General features: G+C 39.0%; 1 protein-coding gene across 2 annotated transcripts in view; it reads left to right on the top strand.

Annotated features, from left to right (window-relative positions):
* Nucleotides 1-15,524, top strand: part of Adamtsl1 (ADAMTS like 1) — a 403,127-nt gene that overhangs the window by 229,437 nt on the left and 158,166 nt on the right. For both annotated transcript variants that reach the window (XM_045150329.1, XM_004658427.2), the window contains exon 15: nt 4,153-4,282. In XM_045150329.1, the coding sequence (XP_045006264.1) occupies nt 4,153-4,282 (130 nt within the window). The remainder of the gene's footprint in view (nt 1-4,152; nt 4,283-15,524) is intronic.

Consider the following 15,524-nt stretch of genomic DNA (forward strand, 5'->3'; position numbering starts at 1 on the left):
TTATGGTTACATAAAATTTCATAAGTACCACATTTTTTCTGTCCACGTATTTGTTTCTGAACATCTACTTTGGTTTAATGTCAATGGTTATGAATAGTGTTGCAGTAAACAGGGATGTGTAAGTATCTGTGGAATGTTGATTTACAGTTCTTTGGATAAAGTTTCAGGATGGGTATAGCTAGGGCATAGCAGTTCTATTTTTAGATTTTGGGGAAAACTCCACACTGATTTCTACAGTGGATATACTATCAACAGTGTATCAAGGTTTCTCTTTCCTCACATCCTTTATAGAAATTTTCTGCCACTTATTTTCTTTCTAACTGAAAATTTCATCCAAACTAAAATAAAATCTCAGGGAGGTTTTTGTTTGCATTTCTCTGATGGCTAAGATATTGAACATTTTTTCAAATATTTATTGGCCATTTATATTCTACTTTTGAGAATGATCAATTCAGATCATTAACCCATTTATTGATTATATAATTTGGGGTTTTGGTGTTTAATTTTTCAAGTTCTTTTCATATTCTTCATTTGAACCCCCTGTCTGGTATGTAGTAGTCTTATGTAGGATATCTCTTCACTGTGCTGATTGTTCCCTTCACTATGCAGGAAGCTGTCAATTCCAAGTAATCTCATTTGTCAGTTCTTGAAATTATTTCCTGTGCTATTGAATCCCATCCTGAAAATTCTAGCCTATATCTTTATGTGTGTTACCCATGTTTTCCTATAGAAGCTTCAGATTTTCAGATCTTCATAAAGATCTTTGATCCATTTTGAATTCATTTTTATACAGGGTGAGAGATATAGATTTAGTTTCACATGTTCAACCCTAGTTTTCCCATACCTCTTGTGAAAGAGATTGGCTATTCTGTTTGTGTCAGCATTGTCAGAAATTTGGTGGCTGTAACTGTGTTGGTTTATTTATTGGTCTTCTATTCTAGTCTATCAGTTTACTAGTCTGTTTTTGTACCAGCACTATGTTATTTTTATTGCTATACAATTTGAGTTCAAGGATTGCCTTCCTCCAACACGTCCCATTCTAATATGGATTACTAGTTATTTGAGCCATCTAGTGCTTCCATCTGAATTTTAGGGTTGGTTTTCTAGTTCTGAGAAGAATGTTATTGGAAATTTGATGAGAACTGCACTGTGTCTGTAGTTTCAGTAATATAGCCATTGTCATACATTAATCGTAACTGTCTATGAGCGTGGAAGGCCCTTCTAGCTGCTGGTGTCTTCTTCCACTTTTTAATTCAGTGGCTTATAGTTGTCATTGTGGTAGTCTTTTACATACTTAGTTAAGTTTATTCCTAGGTATATTGTTTTTGTGAAGCAATTATGAATGAAAACTTAATTTCTAGTATAACTGCAATTCTAGATTCTGTGTGGAACAATAAGTATACTAGTCAGTTTTGTTTTTTTTTTTGTTTTACTACAACTTATTCCTGAGAGATGTTAAAAGAAGGAAATATGTATTTTGGCTCAGAATTTCAGACATATTTGAACTTACGTCATTTATATAGGGCTTTTGTAAGGCAGAATATTGTGGTAGTCTGAGCATGTGAAACAGTGAAGCTACCTCACCATTCATATTTTCCAGGAAGGAGAGGGAAGGAGGGAGAAAGGAAAATAAAGGAGAGGAGAAATAAACAGAAAACAGACAGACAAGGTATGTCTTTTCAAGACACACCCCCAGTGACCCTGCTTCCCAATGATACCTTCATACATTGAACCCATGAAGGAAGGTCAGTGGTTTTTAGTGGTAATGTTGATGTTTGGCTTTTCTTATTTGTATTTTGTTTGAGACAAGGTCTTAATATAACCTGGAATTTACTATGTAGTCCTGGATGACCTCGAACTTGTGTAGCCTGCCTATGTTGGCCTCTTCACTGCTGAGATTGCAGTCATAAGTCACCACACCTGATAAGATCAGAGATAATTTGTTTCATGCTTTACACTCATTTTTGGTCATACTATGTTCTTTCTACATTAAGTTTATCACATTTCAATATCAGTGGCCATATAGCTTGACACCATTTCTCAAGTGGTTTTAATAGTATTACTAAGAGGTTCAGGACCCAATAATTTTCCAAAAGCCCTTTACCTGGCAACCACCCCCCAGTTCATGAGTCTCCAGGGCATAACTGAGATGAAATCTATAATAGTAGCTACATGTGGTAGCTTATCATCATGACCTTAAGAATATTGGAATGTTCCAGGGGGAAATCAGCTGTTATCAACAATTTCTTACGAGCTGTTCTCCTATGTCATCATACCATGAATTCCCAATGGCTCATCCAACTATAGCTCAGAGATCTTACCACAGTCAACATTACAGAATATGATGGAATAATTTGAATATCCATAATTCTCAAATTCTCCACCATGAAGTGGCCATTACAAACAAGTAAATTTGGAGCTATAAAAGCTTATATATATATATATAAACACATTGGCAACATGACAAATACTGTGATTAATTAAAGACAAATACAATGCTTGATTTATCAGACTCATAAAGAAAATATAAGCCAATTTGGTTTATGGATTTACAATGTTGCTTTTCAAATTATGCTTTTGTTGAGTAACCTGTCAGTGCAACACCAACTTAGAAAGCATTCTTTTATTGAGAGAGGTGAGAACTTCTTGAAACTGTGGTAGGTAGTAAGATGGCTAACTAGCAGTATATAGTTATATACTGTTAGGTGTTATTTGGTAAAGCAAAGAAGAAAATACAACTAAGGTTTTGTTTTTGTATGTATGTGTGTCACTACATGAATAGTCACATATCAGCTATAACTATACAAATTTCTAAGTACAGATAGATATCTTTAGATGTAGATATCTTTATATATAACTATATGGCTGAAAGTAAGTTAGCGACAATATCTTATCTCTTTCCTTAAATTGAACTCTACTGAAATTATTCCAGACAAATGTCTAGGTTATTTCTGAAAATCTCCAGGGAAACAGATATGACAGCCTCTTAGTATTTTTAAATGTTAATGCTGCCATGAATTCTAAGATCTCAGCCACATTCAGTCCCAATATTTAGTAACTGTCCTCTGGCAAGTCCTTTTTCCCCCTGCTCTCTTAAACCCAGATTTACATTTCTATAAAATGGGAATAAAAAGTAGCATTTATTTTGTGAAATTGTAGAAGGACTTGAATAATGCATGCCAAGTGTTTAGCTGTAATACCTGGGTGACAATGGAATTGTGTAGGTGTTAGCCACTGCCATTATCATTACAGGCAACAAAATGAAATGTCTGCTCAGAACCTGATTTATTTAAATGTCCCCCAACTCCATGAAAGTCTCCACATGGCACCCTGCAGACTATCTTGAATTACCTACTAAGTAACACTTTGCAGTTCACAGCCCAAAATGTTATATTGCCAAGTCTGGAATGTGCAGGTGTCTGTAGGAACATTGTTTTCTATAGCTATAGTAGTTATATAACTTATGTTTTGTTTTGAGCCCAGTGCTGCCCTAGGCCACTAAAGAAATGAACCAAAATCAAAAGAAAGGCAGGCAGGGCTGGGGCCCCGGAATGCAAGACTGCAAGCATACAGCAGTTTACAGAATGCTGGAAGTTAAAATGTGACCTCACACCTCCCTTCCAAATACAACAGCTTCCTGTTCATTAAAATATAACATGTGAAGGTCTTAAAGCCCTGACTGTTTGTTGCTTGGTTACCATGTGACTCTGCTTCTTCTGCATTAAATTATCACATTTCAGCATCAGTGGCTATATAGTTTGGTGGCATTTTTAAAGCATTTCAACAGTATTGGTAGCAGCCTGTGTTTTCAGGGAGTTTCCCTCCTCAAGGGGCATGCTTATAGAGACCACAGGTTTATACGAATATTTCTTTTTAGATCATGTGTTTTTTTTACAAATGAGTGATCCCTGAGTTTAAGCCCAGGGCCTTGCTCATGCTAGGCAAGAATTCTACCACTGAGCTGTAATCCCAGCCCTAGATCAAGGGATAGTTGACAAGATTGGCAATCTTATACTTTAAGCTACAGTCTCTCCCATGTAGAAAGAGTCCTACTGATCACAGAGACCTCCCACCAGCTGCCTTGTCTACACTTCATCACCCCCCACACACACCCACTCTGCACTCTGGCCTGACAGTGTGATTTGTACACAGGTGTCCAGGAGGCTGTGGTGAGCTGCCTGAACAAACAGACCCGTGAGCTTGCTGATGAGAACCTGTGTGTGACCAGCCGCCGGCCCCCACAGCTCCTGAAATCCTGCAATTTGGATCCCTGCCCACCAAGGTAAGGGACTTGTTGTCTGCACTGCCAGCCAGGAGCATGTGAAGAATTGGGTGCATCTCTTTACAGGCAACACCAGAACACTATTGTTACCCAATGTTTTGAAAACCAATTAGCATCAGTTAAAACTTCTAGTCAAATCCACTTAAATTTAATTGAAAGCAGGGCCTTGGAATTCCAGCCCAATCAATGGTCATAGAGTCCAGAGGCTCCATGCGCTGAAGCAAGCTTGTGGCATGCCTGCTATGTGCACATGCCACTCTGTTGCTTTCCCCTAAAGCGAAAATGAACTGACCACAGACTTCATGGTCTCAGCCACCTTTTAGCCTGTGTCCCAGCTCTCACACCATCGTAATGAGCTGGCTTGCAAATTACAGGATATAAGAAACTAAAGCATCTGGGTGGTATAATTAACCCACTGTGAAATCTGCATGCACACAGCATGCAGATTCATTATAGCATGCTCTGGGGTGTGTGTATCATTCCACATGCGTAAAATCAATTAGAGCATTTCATTGTTCAGCCCTGCCTGCATCTCATTATTGCCCAACCTTTAGTCTTAGTTAATCAATCCAATCACTGCTTCAGTCCACACAATTTTATGGTGTCTTGAGAAATTTGCCTTTTAGATACTTTTTTTTTTTTTTTTGAGCAAACCTCATCTATGATTCTGCTTTGGAAGGGATACATTTAAGGAACCAAAGCCAGACTTTCAAATCTGCAGATGCATAGAAAAATGTTACTGGATAAGGTCATATCTTAGATATGAAAGGAATGCTGTCTCCGAATGCTATTTCCCATTTTTATGTAAAATATGTAAGAAGCACTGTATTATTTTCAGGTGCTAAAATTAGTTTGCTGGTCAAGTTGATATGTTGGGTGTAGTCTTTCCCAGACAGCTAGATTCCTTTCTTTGGGAATTAGAGGAATCATATTTTAGGCCTTCTCCCATCAGGAGGCACAGGCTCATGACACTTCTGGTCACCAGAGTTACTGAGTATCTTTATCTGAATGGTGAGGCAGGGCTTTCCTGTTCAAATATAGACATGAAACAGGCCATTAGTGCCACATTCTCCAAGGTGATAGAGTCAGCCACTACCTTGAAGTAGCACCCCTTCCATCAGAATAGCGGCCAAGGGATACACACAGTAAAGTTCAGATGTAGTGCATGGAATCCCAAGTAGCCTCTTTTTCTGCCCTACCCCTGGTCCTCCATCTGTCTTGATCTCTCAGCAGTCCAAGTGAGTGAACCTAAGGCCTTAGTTCATGGGAAAAGAAAACAAACGTCTATTTGACTATAGCCTTCCTACCCCCATATCAAAAAAAAAAAAAGCAGAGCCAATTTAGCATGAACAATCTGGCCTTCTCATCGTACTTCTGACAACAACTACCTATGTGGTCTTTAGAAAGGGGCTATTCTCTTTGTTTCCACATCTACAAAATTAAATTAGGCAAGACAATACAAGGTCACTATGCCTTGCTCAAATATCCCATGTTTCTTCATTATTCCATTGGCAGGAATCTTACATGGGTGCCACCACATCTGTGTGCTGATAATGGTGGTTATTTTGAAGCTGATTTGCCATCATTTGAAAAACAAGGGCCTTTGTTTTTGTTTGTGCTTAGCTGAGGCAGCACCAAGGAGTACTAGTAAACATAGCTGGTATTTGTAGCCACCAAAATCACTTTCTTTGAATAGCCAGAGGTGTTATTTCCCATCCTTACAGTGGTAACTGTGGTTAAATTAGATAAGCTTAATTTATTCTATGACCTTTTTAATGACTTACCAACAAAGACTATTGTTGGGCTTAACTGAACTGCATCTATTCCAGATAAACTTAGGTTTTGATTTATCACCTGGCCAAATGTCAGATAGCCAGGATCTTTTACAGCCAAGGAACTATAGCAGTTGGTGCCAATTGAAACAATAAGGAGACCAAAGCAAAGAGCCCTCACAGAACTCACTGTCTTTATCTTCCATCCAAGAGCCAAAGTACATTATCATCTGAAGTTAGTAGCATGTAGTGGTTTTTTTCCTGTGGAATACTTCAGTTTAACATCAGGGCAAACCTCTCCTCCAGCTCTCCTTAGAATCAGATGCATACAGAATGGCATGTATATTTGGTAGAGGTATAGCAGTATGGTATTTTCCCAGGTACTTTCTGTCTAGTTGGAAGTCATTTAGATCTTCAATTCATAATTCTGTATGACCCAGTGTTCCCTGTGCATTTTGATGTGTCTTCTGATGGCCTTCAATTTTCTACATAGTCTTTGAGTCTCTTGGTTTCTGTTGAGATGAATGTGTTGTTGATGTCATTGCTTTATAAAGGGGTAAAAATACAGCATTTCTGTGGGACATCCAAAAATGCTTCAAGTATTGGCTTTGGTATCTGTGAGGAAGCTTCAAGTTAGGATAAGCTGTTCCCAGGAAGTGGTCAGGCCTGGTGATCACCAGTAAGGAAGCCAGTCTTCTTGCATGTGCTTGGAGTTATGAGTCATACCCAGTATACCAAAGACACTAAGGGAAAAGACCAGTTTTCTGGGCCAGTCTTCCTGGGACTATACTTGGCACCTCCTGACTTCTGTGAAAAGCAGAGTTTATATCAGAAGCTCATGTCTGACTTTCTCCAAGGTTTGCAGCTATAGTTTTAGACCTGGTCACTTGTATCCTCAACCTGGAAGGATTCAGAATTTTCCTGTGTGTATGTCTGTGGACATGTGTGTAATGCTTAACACTTTAGGGCCCTTTTTAAAAAATAATAGTTTTCTAATCAAGAAGACTAAATATTCTGTCTTCATGTACTCTCTCTAGTATCTAAGAATTGACAAGTTGCAAGCACTCAGTTCAGCATGTACTTATCATGTGTATATGAAGAATGAAGACCACATTTACAAGTAGAATGATTCAGACCATATTATGAATGATAACAGGAAGACATCCATCCTATCTCCTCTCTGTCCTCTTTACCTTCTCTCTGTCCTGCCTTTTAGGTGATGTTGAATATACCATTACTTGTTTACTTTCTAAGAATTTAAGGCCTTAAATATTCAGTTAAACTATAAAGTATTCTAGGATTATAACATTTATGCTATCAGTCATATGCAGCAAAATATACCTAAAGCAAGGATGCAAGGGTAAACTGGGCTGGAGGGAACAGGTACAGGGATGTTGAGTCAGCATTGCTCAAGGAAGAGTTTGTCAGAAAAGGGAAGGTTGTATGTAGAGGACAGATGTTGTTCCCTTTGCAAAAGCCCCTAAAATTGACCACAGAACATTGTGAGCATTTTGCTTGTGAGCCACCGATGAGAATTTCCTTCAAAGTTGACAGATACTATTGCAAGGAAGATATCTCACCTTATGCACCTCTAACATTAATTTGAGTCCATTAGCCTTATCACCTTATAACCCTTCAGTGGTGGGTTAGACGATTTCAAGGAAAAGTATCCCAAAAAGGAGTTAGGACCCATCATTTGGAAAGAAGTCAGTCCCCTGTCCCTAGTTTTTTTTTTTTTTTTAAAAAAAAAGGCTTTCAAAGAATTTAATTATACAAGTAGCACATGAACAGTCCTATTCTTTAAAACTCAACTGTAGCAACAGTTATTAGGAAAGAAATGTATTTGCAACTCTCCTCTTATCACCATACCTACTGCTCTTGTCCTTTCCTCCCCCAAAAGATAACCATGTTAATGGCTTGGCATGTATGCTTCCAGATTGCTGTCTGTCAATTAAAATACATTTATGAACTTACATAAATATATACAATTTTCCATTGCTATATGATCTCTTACAGCATGTATTTCTCAGAATCTTCTTCTTTTTTTTCACCTTGTGATATTCACTAAAGATCTTTCACAGCCTTGGGACCCTGAAAATAAAAAGACTAGAAGATAGATTTAGATTTGTTATCAAAGTCTGCTCTGTAAGTTTTAACTTACTTTCAAGAGGCTACGGACATTATTAGATCTTCACTTTCATCTTTAAACTAGGCTATGGAATGCTGAGTATAGGAAGTAGCTCTTGTAACCCCAGAAATTGGAGGGTTGAGGCAGGAGGATTGTCATAAGTTTGAGGCCAGCCTGAAATACATATTGAGTTCCAAGACAATGTGGGATACAAAGTGAGACTGGTATTTATGAGGCCCAGCCTCAAAAATTAACAAAAACAATAATAAAAATAGGATCTGAAAACCAGAATAATAATGGTACTTTCAAGCACAAAAATGAGAGAGAAAACATAAAGAGGACAGAAAGGAGAGGTACAATGGAGGTCTTAGACAGGATGGAGATCTTCCTGTTATCATTCACAACTCAGATCCTATAACTCAGTGATAGGGTACTTGCCTAGCAGGCATAAGGCCCTATTTCAATTCCCAGTAAAACAAACAAACACTTATATACACAGTGGCTTTTCTGCCAGGCATGGTGGCACATGCCCATAATCCTAGAACTTGGAGGTGGAGGCAGAAGGATTGCAAGTTTCAGGCCAGCTTAAGCCTGAACTACCAAAATTCTGTCTTAAAACCAAAGAAGGAATCATAATAGTGACTTGGGGCTGGAGAGATGGCTTAGCAGTTAAAGTACTTGCCTACAAAGCCTAAGGATCCGTGTTCTACTCTCCAACTCCCACACAAACCACATGCACAAGGTGATACAAGTTCACAAGGTTGCACATGCACATACGATGCAGACACTTCTGGAGTTTGAATGCAGTGCATGGAGGCCCTGGCACGCCAATTCTCTCTCTCTCTCTCTTTCTCATAAAAAATACAAAAGAAGTGACTCAGAGATATGTATTGTTTTCTTGCATATAGAGTTGTATTGTATGTATAATTTCAATTTAAAAGAAAACATTTTTAAATTAAAGACAAATTTTGTTAGATTTTTTTTCTTGAGCTAAATCTTAATAATTAAGTTCACTATCTCCCTGGTTTATAATAACAATGACATATGCAGCCTAAGGAAAACCAGAAATCACTACCTTAAAAAAAATGCCTGACTGTTATTAATTATACGCATTTGATAGCTTGGCCAGTGTGTGTTGAAAAGATTTGGTAAATGTATGTGGAGGAGGGGAACTAAGGCAGCAATGAAAGCCAGATGGCTGAAAATGAAGGAAATTCCAGGCAATCTCTGCAGCTTTGTTCTAACATACTTCTTAAACTAAACTTTTATTTCTGTGCAACATGGAACAGCTGAGTGGTACGGAACAGATAAACAGTGATGGGGGAAGCTCACAATTCCAGGAACAGTACCTGGTTTCTTCCCTCCCCCTCTTTGCACCTTCTGGACCAACCTCAGTCACTATGCTCAGTCCAGTGATGCTTCTTAGAACCAGCAAGAACCATAAAATAAGCTTGTGAATCCCTATTTTAAAAGAGTGTTTAGGTCACAGAGCCCCTCTTTAAAAACACACTTCAGAATGCCCACTTTATTGTACACTAACAAAATCCATGTACATGAGCAGCATGATTTCCAATTTCCAACTTTCCTTCATATTAGTTTACAATGGCGAAAGCAGAAGGTGTTGCCTCTTAACACAGCCATGTTTTCATTCAGTTGATGGAGCTTTCAAAGCATTATGGGCACCCTGGCCTTTGACAATTTGTTTTAAGGGTTGCTGTTTCAATATGCTTTCTAAAGATTGGTTTATCTTCTGCTGTTTTCCCAACGTTTCCATATGTTGCCTTTTGGCTCTGTTCATGCCAACTTTTAAATGCTTAAAGCAAAAACACACCAAAGTACACTAGCAGCTGGAGAAATTGAGTTCAGATGTGAAGGCCAATTTCAGGTACCTTCGGAGCATTAATGCTGTTTCTACTGCTGTCTTCTTGGTATATCCAGATATATCTTTCAACCGTGCCCTTTCTGCAGCTAATGGGTAGGGACCTGCTTTCTGACTGGTGGGACGTATTAGGCCAATGGGACCCTGCATTGTTTTGTTCCAGAAATACGCCAGCCCATGGGTCAGAATTGTCCCAACAGCATTTTCATATTAACAGGAATAAAAACAATTTTGGCTCAGAGCTAAAATTACTTTGCATGCATAAATTTAGTAGTCAGCACGAATCTAGAGTCAAAATCAAGAGATTGAATCTATCTTACCTGAAAACATATATCATTGATTGAAAGAAGATGAAAACATCAACTTTGAAGAAACCCACTGAGTCAAGTCCCAAAAAGGAAGCCTTCCTGGTTTTTGTCATTCCTATCTAATTTGATATCCCCTTAGGCCACAAAATTTTGCCTGTTACACTCTGTGAGTTCTTTTATATAGACCATGGACTAACATTAAATTTCTGCACAAAAATTAAAACAGAGAATATTTTCACATTCCAATTCACAAAAATAAAGATGCAATATGCTTGTCTGCTTGCACCTGGACAGGCATTGTGCTGGAGGTATGGTTTTTTTCTTTTTTTTACATTTTTTTTTGTTTATTTTTATTTATTTGTTTGAGTGCAACAGGAAGAGAGAGAGTGGGGAGAGTAGGCACACCAGGGCTTCTAGCCGCTGCAAATGAACTCCAGACACATGCTCCCCCTTGTGCATCTGGCTAAGTGGGTCCTGGAGAATCAAGCTTCAAACCAGGGTCCTTAGGCTTCACAAGCAAGCACTTAACCACTAAGCCATCTCTCCAGCCATGGAGGTATGGTTTTTTAAAAACCAAACTTACTTTGTTTTCTGAAATAAAAACCATGGCTTAGAGATGGTCTGGGCTTTATATTTCTGTTATGCACAGTTTTGTTCTGGCTTTTGTCCTATTTTGAGGCTGGGATCAAATTAAGGGCTCAAGCATTTTAAGCATGCTCTATACCACTGAGTCCAACCCCACAGATCATTCTAAATCTTGGGTATCTTATACACTGACCTTCTTGAGTCAATTAAACAACCTCCTGCATTTTTTCACTGAACCATGTAGCAGCTATGTAACCCATTGCTCATGAGCAACCTGGGGAAGGAAGTACCAGCACAACGTAGCACTCACCTATGGCTGTGATGACAAATACTGGAGTTTTACAGTTCAAAAACTGTGTAACTTACAAATCAGTGAACAGAACTGGAATAGTGTCTAGCCAAAGTAAATCATTTCTGCTTTTTAAGGCCATTACCTCTCCCTTCAATCTAGTATTTCTCACGTACTGAAGTGGAAGACAGTCAAAGACTTGGACGGAGCTTTGAAATGATTGCTGTGCTTGCCTAAGTGTTTGCATGCCTTCTTTGGAAGTTTGGAGCAGAGGACCTCATGCAGTTTTATTATTAGCCTTAGAGTTAGAGACCTGCTATGTTATAATGTTCCCAAAACTTGGAAAGCAAGCTGCAAAAAGATGAGAAAGATAGTGCAAAAGGCATGTTTAAGAACTTTAATGAGAGAATGGGACAAGAAAGCTCTGGTGTGTCCCCAGTGATCTGGGACACAGCTCATGAATGCATTTTCTGAAAGTACCATTCCTGTCATGGTGCCAGCCCAGGTTGGGCAGCTTTTAGGTTCTCTGCTTCAGATGCTTAGTGATCTGTCACCAAGCAGAGCCCAATCAGCCATTCCTTTCCCATGGAGAATCTGTATTCTTCCTTCACTCATGTTTCTACCATTCCAGCTTTTTTGGCCATCATTTTAATGAGATTCACCTGGTGCTACATGAATTTGGGTGTTTCTGTTGATTGCACAAAGAAACCAAAGGAAGGAGTGATTTTCACTGGATTGGCACAGTCCCAGTCACACTGACACTCATTGTTTTCCCATGGGGCTTTGGATTGTACCTGGTCATTACTGTTCTCGATCCTAGCCACAATCTCAGGCCACAAACAACAGCCTGTTGAAACAGCTGAGGGTGGCATGCTGTCTGTAGCTTATGCTAACAATGCTGGCCCTGGGATGAGTGGAAAAAGTCACCCTTTGGGCTGGCAGAGAAAGCTAGCCATAGGATTGAATGAGCTGGAAAGTACCTTCTCTTGGGTTGTGTAGAACCTGACACTCCCTTATGTATTATGGTATTAACTACTAAGGCCATGATTTGCTTTGCTGATGAATTTGCCTCTGGAAGAGGTAGTTCATTCTTATCTTGGTGTGTCTTTTTCTTTTAGTGACATACCATTTTTTTTCCAATAGAGGGAATCTTGGCAACAATGGGGAAAGTTCAGGATAAAACCAAAGGGAGACTTGGCAATGCTAAAGCTGAATTCTCTCATCTAGAAAAGGAATACTGATTCACATGAGAGGAAAATCATGGGGCTTTGAGTTCAGGTAAATGAAAGGCTCATGTTATCTTTGTGGCTTTGGACTCACGACATTAACCTCTGAGTGTCTCAGCTGTCCTTATCTATAAGGCAAAGATAAGTTATTCATCCACACTGGGAGACTGTAAGGATAACCTAAATGAAATACTCAACTGGTTCCTGCCTCATTAACAGACACTCTAAGAAATAAGGAGATACCAATCCCCTTAATTCCCTATGTGGGAAACTTTATGATCTAAGACCTTCATATTTACTTTTACTATACTGCAGTTTGTTCCCAATTTTTCTTAACCAACTAATGTAGGAGCAAAGGAAATGAAGGCCATGATTAGACCTTAGTTTACAAGCCAACTTTTGCCTTAATGATCTGGCTCAGACAGTTCTCAAGAAGGAAGCAGAGTGGCTAGTCCTTATGGTATCCACCAAGATTTCAGAAGTCAGAACTTATTGAGACACTCCATTTGGCATTACCTTCTCCCCAGTAAGATATGTTTTAAAGTAACTAGATGATTAAATTGGGCCAAAGAAGGCAGAGTCCAATACCCCCCAAAATGCAAAAGCCCTGTGTGACCTGGCTACAGGACTCATTCTTTCAGTCTAATTCATCTGAGAATTAAGAAGACAAAACTAGGGTTTGGGGAGATGACTCATTGGGTCAAGTCATACAATCATGAAGACCTGAATTCAGATCCATAAGAACACATGTAAAATGCAGGGCATGGAAGCTGAGGAGATGGCTCAGTGATTAAAGGCATTTGCTTACAAAGCCTACTGACCCAAGTTTGATTCCCCAGTAGCCACATAAAGCCAAACATAAAATATGGTGCATCTAGCCAGACATGGTGGTGCACGCCTTTAATTCCAGCACTTGGGAGGTAGAGGTAGGAGGATTGCTGAAAGTTTGAGGCCACCCTGAGACCACATAGTGCATCCTAGGTCAGCCTGAGCTAGAGTAAGACCCTATCTTGAAAACCCAAAAATAAATAAATAAAATGTGGGGCATCTGTCTGGTATTTGTTTGCACTAGCATGAAGCCCTGGCATGCCCATAGACATACACATGCACACACACGCATGCACACATACACATGCATAAATAAATAAACGAATAAATGTAAAAGTTTTAAATGTCAGGCATGGTAGTGTATGCATATAATCCCAGTACTGGGGAGATGGAAATGGAATCCCTGACGCTCACTTGCTAGGTAGTCTAGCCTAAATGGTGAGTTCTAGGTTTAGCCGAAGAACCATCTCAAAGGATAAGGTGGTAAGTGATTGAGGAAGACACTCAGTGTTGACATCTTGCCTCCACATAAATGTGCACACATGTGAACATGCAACTGCACATATATATAAACATTCATACATACACATACCCCCAAAACACACATACAAGCAAAAAAAAATTGATGAAGGGAGGGAAGGAACAGAAAGAAGAGAGAGAAACAAAATTGCCTAAGCTAATTCACAAAATTAAGATGTAAAGGACTTACCTTCAGCCCTTAATCTAGTTTTGGGAGCATTGACTTGGGACATGCATGAATTATGGTTCATTTATCTCATATAATTTGCCAGCTATTTGGCTACAGAGAACTTAAGTAACATTTTAGAGCCTGTTTCTGACTTTTTAGCCCAAGAGGGCTATTATGAGGATATGCAAGTTAAATGCCCAGCATGGTACCTAAGTCATACTGAGAATGCCAAAACTAGTACCAACTATTAGTTTAGAATTTGTGGGGGTTTTATATATGTCCATAGGAAGTTGTCCTGAGTTGGAGACATGGGTAAGCTTTTTGGACTTTAGAAAATTGAAGTTCCCAAGAATACCTAGTTCCTAACTATACCCCAATTAGTTCTAGCCCTTGAGAGACTAAGGGAAAATCCAGCTCAATTCAGTGGACATTTATTAATTCTTGCTGTGCTATAAGATAAGTCTAGGACATAGATCCTGGCTGGCCACTGTGGGAACTAATCACTATAGTACCAGGTATAACAGCCATGTTAGAGTCATGAACCAAAATCGTATAGGAAGTCCACAAGTAGTCACCTAATTTAGATCAAAGAAGGTGACCTTAAAAAGGTAACCACCTAGCTAATTATCTTATTCTTACAGATGTTAAAGTATTTTTCCTTAAAATTGTAACCAAACATGCCACTGATAAACCTGTAGCTATACCAAGAGTCCCTAGACAGATGTTTCAAATGCCTCCAGAGTTGTTTTGTGCCTTGCCATCTGTCCTCATTCAGCTTCCCAGGTGAGCCATAAAGCACTTGATCCTTCTATAGAATCTACTTACTCTTATTGACCAGGGAGCTCATATATTTCTGTCTGTAATCACATAATGCAAAAACAATTATGGCAGCTGGTAAAAATGGATCAAATCAATTTATTGAGGATTTACTGTACTTCTATCCCTACGGACAGCACTGGATACTGAAATCTGACCAATTGCCTGTAACTTCTATGAGCTCACCAAGACACTGATGGCCTTAGATAGCATTAATAGTTCAGAGAGAGACCCAGAAGATAAACATGTTTCTGTTGCATCATTGGAAAATGGCAGGAAATTATGGAAGACATAAGGACCGTTTGGCTGGGGCAGTCCTATTTCTCTGCCATCATCTTCATCTTTAAACTTCAGGATCATGCAGTCGTGGATTAGAGAATTTGGCAAAGTTTCTTGAGCTCTGTGAAACTTAGTGTTATATAAATAAAAGGCACAGAATTATTATTCTCTCTTTATTTCTTCTGTCAAGACTTCCCTTCATCCCTTGCCACAAAAGATATTTCGGATTGATTTTGCAGACCCCACTGTAACTGTTTATTCTTCCAAATGCCTGCTTATTATGTGGGTGTCATTAGAAGATTTGCTTCACACAGACACACACACACACACACACACAGAGAGAGAGAGAGAGAGAGAGAGAGAGAGAGAGAGAGAGAGAAAGAGAAAGAGAGGGAGGGAGAAGTGTTACAGAGAAATTTGTTTGAGAATTGACCTTCAAGTTAT

This window comes from Jaculus jaculus, chromosome 1, assembly GCF_020740685.1.
Source record: "Jaculus jaculus isolate mJacJac1 chromosome 1, mJacJac1.mat.Y.cur, whole genome shotgun sequence".
Lineage (NCBI taxonomy): Eukaryota > Metazoa > Chordata > Mammalia > Rodentia > Dipodidae > Jaculus > Jaculus jaculus.